This window comes from Hypanus sabinus, chromosome 22 (genome assembly GCF_030144855.1).
Source record: "Hypanus sabinus isolate sHypSab1 chromosome 22, sHypSab1.hap1, whole genome shotgun sequence".
NCBI lineage: Eukaryota > Metazoa > Chordata > Chondrichthyes > Myliobatiformes > Dasyatidae > Hypanus > Hypanus sabinus.
The window spans coordinates 15,476,075-15,494,062 of record NC_082727.1 but is presented as its reverse complement, the minus strand read 5'-3'; the positions used below and the strand labels follow the sequence as shown (position 1 = coordinate 15,494,062).

Here is a 17,988-nt window from a genome sequence, read left to right as displayed (position 1 = left end):
ACTGGACTCGGTCTGTGCCCTTGTCCTAGTCCCAGGTCCTGAAATCACATCTAGCCTAACAGTCTTATTCATACAAAGTTGTTGAGCTATTTTTAAAAAAACATGAACATGCTCAAAACACATCTGGAAGCAAAATGTTGATTCTGAAGAATGGTACCTAAAAACTGAAACAACATTTTAATTCTGCGGCTAATTGATTTGCTATATATCTTTTTCTGTGTAAGATCTCTTTCCGATATTCCTTTTCTCCCTCTGTAATGAGAGAGAACAGACTGATCCACACTAGAGCTCTCTTCTCTCAGACTTCATGGCAGTGCTTTTCGAAGAGTGCAAGATGTATGGCTGGGATGAACTTTCGGGCTAACTTGTGGAAGTACTTCAGCTTCCAGTCTGGTATCTCGTGACATGCGAAAGCAAAGAATAGAGAAGTTAGTTATTCAGGAAGGATCAATGTGGGAAAACAAAACATCATTTGATACGCAATTATTAGTATAACACTTTGCTTTATTCCTCGTTCTGTCAGGTGAACGCACCAGGTTCCTTGAGTCAAAGTGAATTTATTATCAAACTGCATGTTACCGTGCACCTTGAGATGCATCTTCTTGCAGACATTTACAGGAAAGTAGATGAAAAGTTATACTTAAAAATAACCAACTTACAAAAGAAGACAAAATGTGAAAATAAAAAATAGAACTGAAATGATCAGATGTAAAGTCTGCAAAAGCGAGGCTGTAGGTTGTGGAAAGAGTTCATTGTTGAGGTGAATGACATTATCCACGCTGGTTCAGCAACCTGATTGTAGGGTAATAACTGTTCCTGCTCTTGGCGGTGTAGAACCTAAGGCTCCTCTACCTGTAGTTATAGTTACTATTCTGATGATAGTAGCTACAATTATCTCTACCAGCTGGTAATATTAAGTCAGATAAGCAACTAATTATATCGCTATGCCTTCATTAAAAATCAATACAACACTCCTGATACTGATATTGCCTTTATTGGGTTTTAAATTTAAACTTTGGAGGGCTGTAATGGAATGTGCTCTGAAATTAGACCTAATTCCTGCAGAAAGTGCTCCCTGGACCTTTCACAAATTTAATCCCAGTGAAAGGATTATTTTATTGTCACTAACGAGTTTACTTAATTTCTTTACTGGCAGGTTCCTAACAGTCAAGTTGCAGTGACTTTGTATCATCTCCTGGATGCATTCGCTGTGCTGGAGGCCAGACTAAGTGAGGGACAGGAGCTCGGACTCTCTTCTCGTGTTCATCCCAACTTGTCAGACCTAAGGCAAAAGATGGATAAGTTCATTAAGGCTGTTGGAGTCCCAAAGCAGCAGGTAATCGGGTGACGTGATGATATGTTATTGATAAAACTTGGGGGAGAAAAAGACTTGAACAATTAGCTTTCTGTGTCACGTACATTGAAACATACAGTGAAGTGAGTTATCTGATTCAGTGACCCCACGCATTCCGAGGGTGCCCGCTTCTCTGGTGCCAGCATGGCACGCCCACAGCTTCCTGACCTGTACGTCTTTGGAATGTGGGAAGAAACCAGAACAGCTGGAAGAAACCCACATGGCCACACCGGAAACTTTGAAACTCCTCACGGGTTGTGGCAGGAATTGATCCCTGGTTACTGGTGCCGAGCTGAACCTTGATCAGATGTTGCCGGTAGGTAAGGGCTGGGACCTGGGCAGCCAGAAGCCTGAAGCACGACTTGGCTCCGTTGGCTGAGCGGATCTCACCCGAGGCTCTTAGCCCAGGTAAATATGCAGGTGTGGACTGTGGATGATGAGCCAACTTCAGTTCTATTTGACTTGGGGCTTTACACTGCTCTATCTGGAGCACTAAACAGTAACCAATGTGTGTTTCTGATGTTTACTGCAGTTACAGTCTGCCTGGATGGACTTCAAGAACAAGGCGTTTTCTAAAGGCAACACTGGAAATCCTCAGGAGTGAGAAAACTTTGTTTTTTCTCAGTGTCTTTCTGAGCCTGTTTCATCCCGTAGGCATTAAATTACAAAACACGACGAGTACTTGCAAGACAGAAATTCTTTCCTGTGCAGTGTGCTCCGACGACGGGCACACAAAGTTCATGCTTCTCTGGATGTTCAGAACCCCGAGGCTTTTCCTGTACACACCTAGAATGACTTAAATCATCTGGAATCATCCAGAATGACTAGATGATTAGTAGCAACGGTCGGTAACCGAAGTGATTTCATTCTATTCCAGGCTCCTTGTGCCTCATAATATGCTCTTGCTATTTAATCTGACTCAAATCAGTACTGGCGGGGACATTCTGTGCTGGGCATAGAATGTAGTTAGCACTACAGCACAGAAACAGGCCCTTGGCCCAACTAGTCTATGCCAGCCTGGTTTTCTGACCTAGGGGTTCCAACCTTCATTATGCCATGGACCAGTATCATTAAGCAAAGGGTTCCATGGACTCTAGGTTAGGACTGTACCTACACCCAAATCATAACCCACCTGCCCTTCAAAATGAGTTTGAAAAGAGTCTGAATTTTTATTTTGGAAATTAAGCCTTCAGTTATTCATGGTGAAACATTTGGACTGTTGCTTACCTATCGCTGAGTGGTGTTTGGTTTGAGAGCTGGGAGTTGTTCTGTCCTGATCTGTTCTGTTGCAGTCTGTTGCAGGCATGTCGGAATGTGATGACCCAGCTACGCTTGGTTTATCAGTGCTATTTCCTCGTAAAACCAGCAGGAGGCTCTCAGCATTTGCCTATCGACTTACAGACCAAGATGCAAAAAATTGTCCGGTACGTATTGCTATTCAACAGAAAAATAAATAAAATTGATTTGCCTTGTGTAGCGGCCATTTTATTAAGTACCTCCTGAACCAGCCTGGCCATTTTCCTTTGATCTCTCTCTCTCATTAACGAGGTGTTTTTGCCCACAGAATTGCTTTTCACTGGATATTTGTGTTTTTTGCACCATTCCCTATAAGCTCTAGAGACCGTGTGTGAAAATGCCAGGAGATTAGCAGCTTTTGAGATGGTCAAAGCACCTTGCCTGACACCAACAATTGTTCTGTGGCCAGAGTCACTTGGATCACATTTCTTCCCCATTCCGTTGCTTGGTTTGAACAACAACTGAACCTCCTGCCCATGTCTGCATTGAGTTGCTGTCACATGATTGGCTGATTAGAGATTTGCATTAATGAAGTGTGCCCATGTACCTAATAAAGTGGCCACTGAATGTCTACGCCAGACATAATCACTCAGCTGGTGTACTTCCACTTGTAAAGTAGGTGACTTCAGTCTGACGGTTGAAGTTTTGGTGAAAAGTGGTCTGAACTGTTAATCCAGTCACTTCATGTCACCGTCGTATGTACCGTCAAGTGCGGAAGAGTTTTTATTTCATTAAGGATTGCTAATGACAAGATGATGGTTATTGGCTACGATGTTCAATTAACGGTTGTAATGTAATCATCTACAATGGAGAAAATCTGCAGATGTTGGAAATTCAAGCAAAACACACAAAATGCTGGGAGAACTCAGCAGGTCAGGTAGCATCCATGAGAAAGAGTACAGTCAATGTTTCAGGCCGAGACCCTTCCCAATATAATCATTCTGTAGTTATTATATGAAAATCTGCAGAAATTACAAGTCATTCAGAGATAGATACTTTATTGATCCCAAAGGAAATTACGGTGTCACAGTAACATTACAAATGAACAGATATACAAATTTTAGAAAAGTAAGAAAGAAAAAAAAAGTTAACCTCAAACAGCCTAACAGGAGGGGGTCGCCTCTTCCCAGGCTATAGGTTAACTCATTATAGAGCCCAATGGCTGAGGGTAAGAATGACCTCATATAGCACTCTTTGGAGCAGTGCAGTTGACTTAGTCTGTTACTAAAAGTGCTCCTCTGTTCAGCCAAGGTGGCATGCAGAGGGTGAGAAACATTGTCACCAAATTGTCAAGATTTTCCGTAGGATCCTTTGTTCTATGACAGCCTGCAGTGTGTCCAGTTTGACTCTGATAACAGAGCCAGCCTTTCTAATCAGTTTATTAAGCTTGTTGGCATCACCCGTGTTGATGCCATTGCCCCAGCACACCACCACGTAGAAGATTGTCCTGGTGACAATAGACTGGTAGAACATGTGAAGGAGAGGCCTGCATCTTCCAAAAGACCTCAGTCTCCTCAGGAAGTAGAAGCGACTCTGGCCCTTCTTGTGTACAGCTTCTGTGTTGGTGCCCCGCTCAAGTCTGTCATCCAGGTGCACCCCAGGTATTTTAGATCTTCATCACTTCCACATCTTCACCATCAGAAGTAACAGAGGGTAGTGCAGGCTTAATCTTCCTAAAGTCCATCACCATCTCCTTTGTCTTACTGATGTTGAACTGCAGCTGATTCAGCTTGCACCATTTGACAAAGTCCTCCACCGTGACTCTGTATTCATCCTCCCTTTATACACTCAGCTATTGCTGAATCATCAGAGAATTTATGCAGATGCCATGACTCAGCATTGTATCTGAAGTCCAAAGTACACAGGGTAAACAGGAAGGGAGCCAATACAGTCCCCTGTGGGACCCCATTGCTGCTTATAGCCATGTCTGACACACAGCTCTGAAGCCGCACAAACTCTGGTCTTGCCAGTCAGATAGTCCATTATCCAGGATACAATGGAAGTGCCAACCTGTATTGAACAGAGCTTTTCTCCCAGCAACGTGGTATTGAAGGCACTTGAGAAATCAAAAAACATGATCCCCAGAGCTACCCTGCTTATCCAGATGGGAGTAGGCTCTGTTCAGCAGGTAGATGACAGGATCATCAATTCCAATGTGCTCATGGTAGGCAAATGGCAGGGGATTGAGGGCTGATCTGACCAGGACTCTCCGTAAATCAGCGAAATGGAGTACACGTAAGTAACTACAAGGAGACATTGTTCTGGGTCACATATTTCTAATGTTATAATGGTTTTTCTTTGTTCTCTGTAGGGAGAAACTGATAGACTGGAAGGATTTCCTTTTGGTAAAGAGCAAGAGGAACACCACCATTATCTCATATCCTTGTGGGCTGTTAAAGATGATTCCTTAAAAATCTAAGTTCTACAGATGCTGGAAGTCTGGAATAAACATGCTCAAAACACTCTATGTCAGGTAGCACTCTGTAGAGAAAGAGTTAATGTTTCATGTCAAGGAAGCTTAAGATTATGCCTCTGCAAATGTACAGAAAAATAATCTTTTGCACAAAAGACATCTGTTAATGTATGATTTGCCCAACTTGTTCTCAGTGTGCTGTAATTTATTTTGAGGCATGGAGGCATCTTAGCTGTAAAGGGAAAATAAATCCAAGGATTAAGCTCCTGGTCATAATTTGAGGCTTCCTGTTATAAATAACTAGCAAAGACATAAAGGGGCTTCTTTCAATACCTCCTCCATCCAGGCCATGCTCTCTTCTCATTGGGAAGGAGGTACAAGAGCCTTGGGTTCCACACCACCAGGCTCAGGAGCAGTTATTACCCTTCAGCCATCAGGATCCTGAACCGGAGTGGAAAACTTCACTCACCTCAACTCTGAACTGATGCCACAACCTACAGACTCACTTTCAAGGACTTCACAACTAGTTTTTTAAAAATTTGCACGGTTTGTCGTCATTTGCACATTGGTTGAATACTTTTTATAGGCACGGTTAATGATTACATAAGTGGCCTGTTAAAACGGGCATAGTGTAACTACCAGACCAAAGGGGCTGAGTCTGTAATCCAGGTGGGCATTCCACTGCACCAAGATGCTGACTTTCAAACAAGTCATCAGTTAGAGGTCCTGTCTTTCCCCTTGGGTGGGTACAAATGATCACAAGGCATTATGGAAAAAATTGCATGGAGGTTCTTCCTACTAGACTGGTTACTTGACCTGTCCTTCAAGCAGTATCACAAAGGCAGTTGGTTATTATGGTTTTATCATGTTTTGTGGGAGCTTGCAGAACATGGAACACTACAGACTCTTCAGCCCATAATTCTGTGCTGACCTCTTAAACTACTCAAAGGTCAATCCAACCATTCCAGCCGACATAGCCCTCCATTTCTCCTTGATCCATTAAACGTCCATTATGTACCTGCTTCTGCCACCGACCCTGGCAGTGTGCTCCATGCACACACTGCTGTGTTTAAATAAATGAATCCTACTTCTAATTTTCCTCCAGTCATCTTAAAACAATGCCCCAGTGTTGGCTATTTCTGCACTGGGAAAAGAGTCTCTGTCTATCCTCTTATGTCTCTTATCTCATCACTTCTTGTCCTCCTTGTCTCCAAAGAGAAAAGCCCTCAGGTTGCTCAATTTACCCTCATAAGACATGTTCTTGAATCCAGACAGCGTCCTGGTAAATCTCCTCTGCGCCCTCTCTAAAGCTTCCACATCATTCTATAATGTGGTGACTAGAACTGAACACAATATTCCCAAGCGTGATCTAACCAGAGTTTGTTGTTACGGTTTTATCACATGTTTTGCGGGAGCTTGTTGTATAAATTTTAATTGCATGTCCTACAACTTGTGACTAAGCTTGAAAATCACTTCATTGGCTGGAACAGTCCAAAGTGGTTTGGACTGTTCTTGGCTCTGAAAGTTGCTACAAGTCATTCTCTCATACTGAGTAACATTGAATTTAGTGGTAACTCCAGAACACTAAAGCAGAAACAGGTTATATTGCCTTCAATGTTATCACTTGATGGTTGGTAATCCAATGTTCTGTAAATCCTGTGCATGTGGTTGACCTTGACTTTGACTATACCTATCTGCAAGACTTCCCAGGACTGATCCACTTCATTTACGTGGACAGGACGATGGGCCAAATGATTGCACCTTCCTTAAATACTTCAGAGAAATCCACTGAGCTGGGGAAAGAACCACTGGCCACATTCATTAAAAGCAAGGTACAGTAAGACTGCGATCACCTGGCATCCTCGTGACTATAGTGGAATGGCAGATTTTCCAGACTATTGGATATTACTCCTATTTCCCAAAAGACTTTCAAATCATAAGACCATAAGACACAGGAGCAGAATTAGGCCATTTGGCCCATCGAGTCTGCTCTGCTTTTCCATCATGGCTGATTTATTATCCCTCTGAACTCCATTCTCCTGCCTTCTCTCCATTATCTTTGACATCCTTGTTAATCAAGGAACTATTGACCTCTGTTTTAATTATACCCAATGACTTGGCCTTCACATTCCACAGATTCACCACCCTCTAGCTAAAGAAATTCCTCCTTATCTCTGTTCTAAAGGGACATTCTTTTGTTCAGAGGCTGTCCCTTCTGTTCCCAGATTCCCTCACTATAGGAAATCTCTTCACATCCACTATGTAGGCCCTTCAAAACTGCACGCAATATCCCGTGCGGTCTGACCAATGCCTTATAAAGCCTCTGCATTACGTCCCTGCTTTTATATTCTAGACCTCTCCATGCTATTATTGCAATAGCATTCTGCAACACCAACAACCTGTGATTTCACCACTGGGGAATCCTGCACAAAGGCTCACAAGTCCCTTTGCACCTCCTATTTCTGAATTTGCTCCCCGTTAGAACATAGTCTACGACTTTATTCTTTCTACCAAAAGTTCATGACCATATACTTCCCTGTATTGTATTCCAATTGCCCCTTCTTTGCCCATTCTCCTAATCTGTCTTTCTGCAGACTCCCTACTTCCACAACACTACCTGCCTCTCCTATTGTATCATCCGCTACGCTGGCCACCAAGCTTTGAGTGATTAGGGGACCTTTTCCCTTGACGACGCACTGCCTGTCCTTCACCATTGCTGAGTTTGAATTCTAGAAACCCTTCTCCAAACATGTACAGCATCTTCACTAGGAGGGCTGTGGTATTTCACAAAGGTACTGTATCTTCTCACAGATGTTAGAGATGGGCAGTAAATGTTGTCCCTACCAAGCAAAAATTAAAGTTTCTTTTGAAATAATGATCTGGTAGATCTTGAATCCCTCCCTCAAACTTCACTGCTCTGTGGGGGGGGGGGGGGGGGAGAGGGAGAATAAACTTCCAATTTCTAAATTCTTCCCTTCCAGTTGAAGCTCCACATAGAACATAGAACACTTACAGCACAGTACCTCATTATTCTCCCCCACATCCACGTGCCTAACTGAGAACCTATTAAAGTATCTGCCTCTATCATCACCACTGGCATTCCATGCACTCACCACACTGTGTGTATGTGTGTGGTGTGTGTCTTGCCTCTGATATTACCCCTACCCCCATACTTCAGTCACCTTAAAATTACGCCCTCCCTTATTAGCAATTCTAACTCTGGGGGTCAAGGTCCCTGGCTATCCACTCTTATCTGTGCTTTTGATCATTTTATACACTTGCATCAAATCATCTCTCATCTTCACTCCAAAGACAAAAGCTCTAGCTCGCTTAACCATTCTTCGGAAGATGTGCTTTCTAATCCAGGCAGCCTCCTGGTAGATCTCTGCTGCACCCTCTCTGAAGCTCCCACATCCTTCCTATAATGAGGCAACCAAAACTGAACACAATACTCCAAAATATTCCAACTGTGGCCCCCATAGGAACATAAGACATGAGAGCAGATTTAGGCCATTTGCCCCACCCTTTCATCATGGCTGATGCATTTCCCTCTCAACCCCATTCTTCTGCCTTCTTCCTGTGACCTTTCATGCCCTGACTAATCAAGAACTTAATTTGAGGCTGTACCCTTTGGTCCTAGACTCCCCCACCAAAGGAAACATCTGCTTTATATCCACTCTATCTAGGCCTTTCAATATTCAATAGGTTTCAGTTAGATTCTCCCTCCCCCTCATTTTTCTAAATTTCAGTGAGTACAGGCCCAGCCATCAATCGCTGCTCATATTGTTAACCCTTTCATTCCTGGAATCATTCTCACGAACCTCCCCTTAAGCCTCTCCAATGTCAGCAGATCCTTCCCTAAATAAGGGACCCAAAACTGCTCTCAGTACTCTGAGGCCTCGTCAGTGCCTCAATAATGTTTGAGCTGCCTCTTTTAAATATCAGGTCCAGGTCACTTATCTGCCTTCAGAACTTCAGTTTTCCAACCACCATCTTCCTAGTAATAGCAACTGTACTCACTTCTGCCTCTTGATACACTCGAACCTCCAGTAAGCTATTAGTGTCTTCTACAGTGAAGACTGATACAAAATATGTAGTTACTCCACCATTTCCTTGTTCCTGTTACCATCCCTCCATTGTCATTTTCCAGCTGCCCAATAGATACTATCATCTCTTTTTGAGTCTCTATGTATCTGGAAAAAATATTTCTGATATCATTTTTGATGTTATTGACTAGTTTACTTTCATATTTCGTCTTTTTTCATCCCCGTAGTTTTTTTAGTTGCCTTCTGTTTTTATTTTAACTTCCCAATCCTCTAATTTCCACTAATTGTCGCTCTATTACATGCCCTCTCTTTTGCTTCTATGTTGGCCTTGACTTCTCTGGTCAGCCACTCTTGTGTCATCCTGCCTTCAGAATGCTGCTTCTTCAGGATGTCTAGTGTATGGAAAGTCCCTATTTTGAATATACCCCTCTGATCAGTACTATTGTTGCTATTGTATTAATCTAAATGTAATTTAGTAATCTTTTTATTGCATTACATAGGCTGATACGACAGTATTTTTCACTGAAGGTCTTCTAATCTTGCTAGGTGTGGTCTCTGGTTGGGATGGGCCTGAGGTACTTACAGAAGGGGTTTACCACTCTGACGTTCCGTGACGGAGATTACTACTGCTGTTATTTCCTCTGGTTTGAGAATAATGATGTAAGTATATTGTATTTTAAATTGGTGTTCAAAGGGATACGATATAGACTCAATTTGCATAGCCAGGGCTGCACAGGATACTGTATAGCCCAGGTTACGTGGGAAGCAGGGGAAGAGATTGTTGAGCCTTTGGTAATGATCCTGGGAAACTTGGCTGTAAGGAATTGCCTTGCCTACACAAGGCAGAAGGTGGTAGTTCATATAGTATACTGTGTTCTGTACACCTCGATAATGAAAAAGATCTAATCAGCCAATCGTGTGGCAGCAACTCAAAGCATGCAGACATGATCAGAAGGTTCAGTTGTTGTTCAGATCAAACACCAGAATGCGGAGGAAATGTGATCTAAGTGACTTTGACTGTGGAATGATTGTCGGTGCCAGACAGGGTGGTTGGAGTATCTCAGAAACTGCTGATCTCCTGGGATTTTCACACACAACAGTCTCTACTGTTCAGAGAGAATGGTGTGAAAAACAAAAAAAAAATCCAGTGAGTGGCAGCTTTGTGGGCAAAAAATGCCTCATTACTGAGAGGTTGGAAGAGAATGGCCAGACTTCTTCAAGCTGACTAGAAGGGGACGTAACTCAAATAACCACCCATAACAGTGGTGTGCAGAAGAGCATCTCTGAGTGAACCTGGAAGTGGATGGACTACACCAGCAGAAGGCCACGAACATACACACAGTAGCTGCTTTATTAAATACAGGAGGTACCTAATAAAATGAGTTTGTAAGGGGGAGGAAAAGAAAGATCGTATTGATCCTGGGGAAACAGCCCAACATATAAACAGTTCACCGCTGTTCTTGTTACTGTCCTTTACCTTCCTCCCCATGCTGCCTCAACCCCTCGAATTGTAACTGCTCTTATCTTAATGACAAGTTTGTTATTTGGCCTTTGAACGTTCATATAGACCACCTTAACCACGTTTTCCTCAATGACCCAGAACCTTATTTTCTATCAATTTAGTTAAACGTGATTTGCCTTGACAAATCCTCGTTGCCTTCCTCGATTAGCTTTGTTTGTCACATATGCAATGAAATGGATAATTTTCGTCAATGACCAACACAGTCAGAAGGTGTGCTGGGGCCAGTCTGCAAGTTTTGCCATGCTTCCGCCATTAAGATAGCGTGCTCACAACGTACCAATCCTTTGGAATGTGGGAGGGAACTGGAGCACCCGGAGGAAACCCATGCGATCACAGGGTAACATTCAAACTCATTAACGACGGCAGTGAGAATTGAACTCCAGTCACTGACGCTGTAAGACATAGTGCCAGCTTCCATTTATCCGTGTGATAGCTAACACTATCCCTATTTAATATCACACACACAATGCTGATGGAACACAGCAGGTCAGGCAGCATCTATAGGGAGAAGCACTGTTGATGTTTCGGACCGAGACCCTTCTGACGTGTGTGGTTTGAATTTCCAGCATCTGCAGATTTCCTCGTGTTTGCCCTATTTAATATAACTGCAATACTTGAGAATGATAGGAAATGGAGCCATAAGCCAGTATTGCTGACATCAGTTTTGGGGAATGCATAGAAATATTTAGTAGTAACTGTCCATGAATCAATGTTCTATATCGCTCCTGATTGGCTCTCCTTTCACCTTGCTTTACATTCATTCCTTACGTGCCTTTAAAGATTCTTGGATTCCCTTTTGCTAATCTTTTTATTTCATTCTCCCTCTTTGCCAACTTTTATTTCATGCTCAGCATTTGTATATTCATTGTCGTCATGTGTATTAACTTTGTCTTTGCGCTGTACTTCTGCCACAAGACAACAAATTTCATGTTGTATATGTAGATGGGTGACAAATAGGATACTCATTTTATACTTGGCTTTAATTTGACAATTGTTGTGTGTCCTTTATCCTGCTTTATTGCTCTGGCCATCCAGGGAACTTGGGCTTTCATAACCTACTTTCCTCCTTCGTGTGAATGTACTCAAGCTATCTCGTCCAGAAATGCAACTCAATGCTTAGTTTTACCGAGTTGGCAGCTTATAGAGAACACCCTGTGATGTGAGGTCAACTCTATTGAGTAACCCCAACCGGCTAGATTTTGTCATTGATTACCCTGGACCATTCTTCCTTTTCACTGTTACTAATAGTGTAATACCCCCAATCATACTGACCCAATCCTACACCTCTCTGTGTATCACCTTCCTTAATTTTCCTGAGTATCTTTTGGAATGTGAAACAGTAGAAGCTCTTCAGTCCACTGTGTTGTGCTGACCATTAACCTGCTCCAAGATCAATCCAACTTTTCCTTCCTATATCATCCTCCATGCTTCTATCATCTAAAAATGTCTTGCATGCCCCTAATGTATCTGCCTAAACCTCCACCTTTGGCAATGCATTCCACCGACCAACTGCTCTCTGTGTATATTTTTTTTAAAAACATGTACCTGATACAGCCCTTGCCAACACTTTTAAAATTATGCCCCTTGTATTAGCCTTTTCCATCCTGGGATGAAAATTCTGCCGTCCATTCTATGCCTCTTATCATCTTATACACATCTGTCAAGTCAACTTTCATCCTCTTTCACTCCAATGAGAAAAGCCCTACCTCGCTCAGCCTATCCTCAAAAGACATGCTTTCCAATCCAGGTAAATCTCGTCTGCACCCTCTCTTGTATCATGTGGTACATGGCAAAATCCAACGTGGTTAACTGCGTGAAAGATCTCCAATCTAGTTTTGTGCTTTTATGTATGTACATTTATGTAAAACTTACTGTATCTTAGAACTTCTTACTCTCTTCATTAGGGATACAAGTTACCAGTCATAGAGCTGCCAGTGCTGTCGGATGACTCTGCTCCTGTCGGGATATTGACTGGAGATTATTACAGGTACAAGATGTTTGCAAAACCTCCATTAGCTCTGAAGTCTAAAGTTGAGGTACTGGGGAAGGGTAAAGTAGTTGGTGAATATGCTCTACATTTAGATGGAAAGTGCCGTGCTGGTAATCTGGGGCATTGAGGTTGGGTACTGAGGGTAGAACGTAGGCTGGGACTGTGGTGCTGACTTTGCGCCTCTGCTATACTATGATAGAATGATGGAGTGGACTCGATGAGCTGAGTGGCCTAATTTTGCCCCTATGTCCTATGGTCTTAAGAAGAGCAAAGGTCAGAGTCTAGCTATTACCCCTTTTGAGCGGGGGAAAGCTTCTTCATCTTGAAAGTCTTAAACTAATACAGAACCTCCCCCATTTATAGACATCCAACTCAACTCATTGGGTATATTTAAAGCATAGGTTCTTGATAAGACCATAAGTCCAGAAGACATAGGAGCAATATTAGGCCACTCGACCCAGTGAGTCTGCTCTGCCTGATTTATTATCCCTCTCAACCTCTGCCTTAAATATGTTCAATAAATTGGACTCTACAGACATCCGCAGCAATATATTCCACAGATTCACCACTCTCCGGCTAAAGAAACTCCTTCTCATCTCTGTTCTTAGTGGGTAGCCTTCTATTCTGAGGCTGCCTTCTGGTCCAAGAAACACCCACTCTCGGAACCATCTACTCTGTCTAAGCCTTTCAATGTTTGATAGGTTTCAATGAGATCCCTCTCCCACTTCATTCTTCTAAACTCTAGCAAGTACTGCCCCAGAACTATTAAATGCACATGCGTTGACCATTTCATTTCCAGAATCATTCTCGTGAATCTCCTCTGGACCCTCTCCAATGCCACCAAATCTTTTCTTAGATAAGGATCCAAAACTACTCACAATACTCCAAATGCGATCTGACCAGTGCCTTATAAAGGGCCAGCGTTACATCATTGCTCTTTTCCAATCCTCCTGAAATGTTTGCTCACATTGTATTTGCCGCTGACTCAACCTTTAGGGCATCATGGACAAGGACTCCCAAGTCCCTTTTTTGCCTCAGGTTTTTGTATTTTTTCACCTTTTAGAAAATAGTCAACCCTGTCATTTCTTCTACCAAAGTGCATGACCATACACTTCCCAACACTGTATTCCATCTGCCATTTCTTTGCCCATTCTCCTAAACCAAGTCCTTCTGTAGCTTCTTTACTACTTTAAAACTACCTGCTCCTCCAACTTTCTTCATATCGACTGCAAACTTTGTAACCAAGCCATCAATCCCCGTCATCCAAATCATTGACGTGAAAAGAATCGGTCTCAACACCAACCAGAAGAGGCTCCCTTTATTCCCACTCTTTGCCTCCTGCCAATCAGCCTCTGCTTTATCCATGCTGGAATCTTTCTGCACCATCAACCGGGCATATTGAAGTGTCCTGTAAGCAACCATCCTCCTGATAATCCGGCAAATGACTGGTCTGTTGCATTACGCCAGCCTAAGTCGATGGGGCTGGGTAATTGGATTGTGTCATTCTGCTACAGCCAGAGGGGTGTTCTCTGGAGCTGCTTCATTTTTGCCGTATCTTTTTAAGGAGAGGAATGTTTTCTCTCCCCTGCAATTTACTATGGACTGGCCAGCATTGAATATAAACCTGCAGTCGGGAGATGTGTCGTGTCACTTGGTTTGAGGTGTATTTATTATGTTGTTGTAACCAAGTTCTGTTCTGTTAGATGATTCAAGTTTGGACTCTAGAACAGTTCTGTTGAGTTTGTAAACATTCTGGGTAAATAAAACCCTTATTTTCTTCACCTTTACCTGCTCTCCCAGTTTTATGCTAACCCTGGTCCTTCACAAATACCATGTAGCTTGTTAAACAGGCTTGTATGGCACCTTGTCAAAGGCCTTCTGAATATCCCAGTAGAAAACATCCACCAAAAGATCCGTCAGGCAAAATTTCCCTTTAAGGAAGTTGTGCTGACTTTGTCATGTGCCTCCCATTATCCCGAAACCACATCCATAACAATTAACTCCAACATCTTCCCAACCACTGAGGTCAGATTTACTGGCCTGTAGTTTCCTTTCTTCAGCCTCTCTCCCTTCTTGAAGAGTGGAGTGACATTTGCAATTTTCCGGTCTTCCAGAACCAGTGATTCTTGAAAGGTCATTACTTATGCCTCCACAATCTCTTCAGCCTCCTCTTTCAGAACTCTGCGGAGTACACGGCCTGGTCCAGGCGACTTATCTACCTTCAGACCTTTCAGTTTCCTAAGAACCTTCTCTCTAGTTATGGTAACTTCACATACTTCATGACCCCTGACATCTGGAACTGCCAGCACACTGTGAGTGTCTTCCACTGTGAAGACAGATGCAAAATACTGATTCAGACCATCTGCCACTTCCTTGTCCCCCATTACCACTTCTCCAGCATTGTTTCCCAGTGGTCTGATGTCCACTTTTGCCTCTCTTTTATACTTTATGTGTCTGAAGAAACTTTTGGTATCCTCTTTAGTATTATTGGCTCGCTTACTTTCATATTCCATCTTTGCCTTAATGACTTTTTTTAGTTGCCCTCTGGTTTTTAAAAGCTTCCCAACCCTCTACCACTACTTTTTGCTGTATGATATGCCCTCTCTTTGGCTTTTAAGTTGGCTTTGACTTCTTGTTAGCCAGGGTAGAATCGATGGGCTGAATAGCCTACTTGCGCTCCTGTGTCATGAAGCATCCCCTGAGTGGTGTTATAACTTCTTTTTCTCTCATGACCCTCTCCTCCTGCTTAAAGATGGTTCTGCAACACTGCAGTATGGGACTGGCGATGTCTCAAGTGCACACTGGAGACGTGTATGCGCACCTTTGCATTCCAAAGCCTTCGGTAACACAAACTTGTGACCAAGTGGTCAGGCTCAATGGGCTGAATGGCCTAATTCTGCTCCAGTGCTGTGGTATTTTATACAGCTGATCTGACTGCTGCCCGGGAACTCAGTTTGGGCCTGCATTTCCAACTTGCAAACTGCTTGAATATAACCTGGTCAGGGCCTGTAATGAAGGACATCCAGATGTTGCAGGGAAATCCTCTGAGAGTTGTAGGACCTTCCAGTGAAGATAATAAAATGCTTGAAGAGGGAGTTGAGAGGGAGGAGGAGCAGATCGACGGGAGGTGTCGTCTTCTCCAGCTCATTTACTAGAACCCTTTTGGGGAAGTGGACTTTATTAATCTGTGTGCTTGTTCTGGAAAGTGATTTTTCACTGAGCAATTGAGGAAGGAGACAAAAGTAGAAATCAGAAAAGTCAAAGTGGAGTTTATTGTTATTTATGGAAGTATGTGTGCAGTATGTACGCGTATAATGGAAAAATGTTGCAGCAGCATTACAAAAGCTTGGATTATACACAACCTTTATAGGAAAGCTCGTGATTAAAAGAAAAGGAAACGCAATCCATTATAGTGCAAAGTGATCCAGATTGTCATAGTGTTGTTAAATTGTGGTGATTAGGGTTGTGTTGGAACCGAGTGGTTGAAGGGAAATAGCTGCTCCTGAACCTGGTGGTGTGGGACTTCAGGCCTCTGTACCTCCTGCCCGATGAGAGGATAACATGGCCGGGATAGTGGGGTCAGTAGTGATGGGTGTTGTCGTCTTGAGGCAATGCAAGGAAAGACTTCAAAATTTAGGCTTCTGATCTGCTGACTAAAGTTGGAAAGTCTGGAGTCAAGGAATAAAGGGTTTTGTTAAGTATTCAGGACTTTAAAGGGATCAGACAAAAATAGAACAGCACAGGAACAGGCCTTTCAGCCCACAATGTCTTGTTTGTTTATTTATTGAGTGTGGAATAGGCTCTTCCAGCCCCTTGAGCCATACTGGCCAGCATTATCCCAATATAATCCTAGCCTATTCACTGGACAATTTATGATGACCAATGAACCTAGTCTTTAGACTGTGGGAGGAGACCGAAGCACCTGTCGGAAACCTTCGTGATCGCAGGGTGAACATACAAACTCCTTGTAGGCAGCGGCGGGAATTGAACCCTAGTCACCTGTACTGTAAAGTGTTGTGCTAACCACTATGCTACCACGCCAACAAGTTGAGTTGTTGGACTGAACGGCCTTTTCTGTGCTGTATAATTCTGAGTAATCCTGGGGATTTGGCCTCAAAGCTGCAGATGAGGGAAGTTTTGTTTTTAAAATTTGTTCATTGTGAACCACTGCGGAAGCCGGCGTTCGTGGCCAGTTCTCATTGCTGCTGAACCGAGGCTCCTGCCGGACTGATTCAGTGGTCAGGCACTGCTGGGGATGGTGGCAAAGGGCTGAGAAGATGGAGCTGTCACAACCACTTCTTGTGCTGTGGTTCTGATTTTGTGCACTGTCGTAGCAGATACAAGTAAAACAATTCTATAAACATCCTGTAAGCACATCGTTCAGGAGCGAGTGTACCAGGGTTAAATTTTGAGCAGCATCCATTGCTTGTGGAACTGAAAAAGAAATCTGTAGGATTAATATCTTAAGAGGAAGCTGTATTAGGGTCACAGATCAAATATTTGTTGGTTCGCAACTAATAACAAATCATAGTATGTTTAGTGGGGTAATTTTGTACTTAATTATTATTTATAAATAGCACACATCTTAATTATATTGTGTCTATATTGATGTTGGCAGAGACTTCACAGCACTTTTACAAAAAGGGCAATGATTTATAACTGATGATATGGCTGATGTTTGTTCATTCTCTAATAGTATATTTAAAAAATTATGAGGGTGTAGATCGGGTAAATGCAAGCAGACTTTTCTCGCTGGGGTTGGGTGGGACCACAACTAGAGCAGCGGTTCCCAACCATGGACCTTTGCCATTAACTGACAGGTCTGTAGACCCCAGTCTGGGAGCCCCTGAACTGGATGTCATGGGTTAAGGGGAACATGAGGGGGAACTTCTTCACTCAGAGGGAGGTGAGTGGAACAGGCTGCTAGAAAAAGTGGTAGATGTGAGTTTAATTTCACCGTTTAAGGGAAGTTTGGATTGGTACATGGATGGGGAATGTGTGGAGGACTATGTTCCAGGTGTAAGTCGATGGAACTGGGCAGGAGAATATTTTGACATGGACTAGAAAAGCTGAAGGGTAGTGTTCTATGACTCTGTTAGTGTAATCTGTAGTTTTATAACATGTAACAATTACAGCACGGAAACTGACCATCTTGGTCCTTCTACTCTGTGCCGAACGCTTACTCTCACCTAGTCCCACCGACCTGCACTCAGCCCATAACCCTCCATTCCTTTCCTGTTCATATACCTATCCAATTTTACTTTAAATGACAATACTGAACCTGCCTCTACCACTTCTACTGGAAGCTCGTTCCACACAGCTACCACTCTCTGAGTAAAGAAGTTCCCCCTCGTGGTTACCCTTAAA

General features: G+C 43.0%; 1 protein-coding gene across 1 annotated transcript in view; it reads left to right on the top strand.

Annotated features, from left to right (window-relative positions):
* hps1 (HPS1 biogenesis of lysosomal organelles complex 3 subunit 1) overlaps window positions 1–17,988 on the top strand; it is a 58,348-nt gene that overhangs the window by 38,494 nt on the left and 1,866 nt on the right. Inside the window, exons 10-16 of the mRNA XM_059947105.1 lie at window positions 1,157–1,336; window positions 1,887–1,954; window positions 2,647–2,778; window positions 4,962–5,027; window positions 6,754–6,895; window positions 9,656–9,769; window positions 12,536–12,618. Coding sequence (XP_059803088.1) covers window positions 1,157–1,336; window positions 1,887–1,954; window positions 2,647–2,778; window positions 4,962–5,027; window positions 6,754–6,895; window positions 9,656–9,769; window positions 12,536–12,618 — 785 coding nt within the window. The remainder of the gene's footprint in view (window positions 1–1,156; window positions 1,337–1,886; window positions 1,955–2,646; window positions 2,779–4,961; window positions 5,028–6,753; window positions 6,896–9,655; window positions 9,770–12,535; window positions 12,619–17,988) is intronic.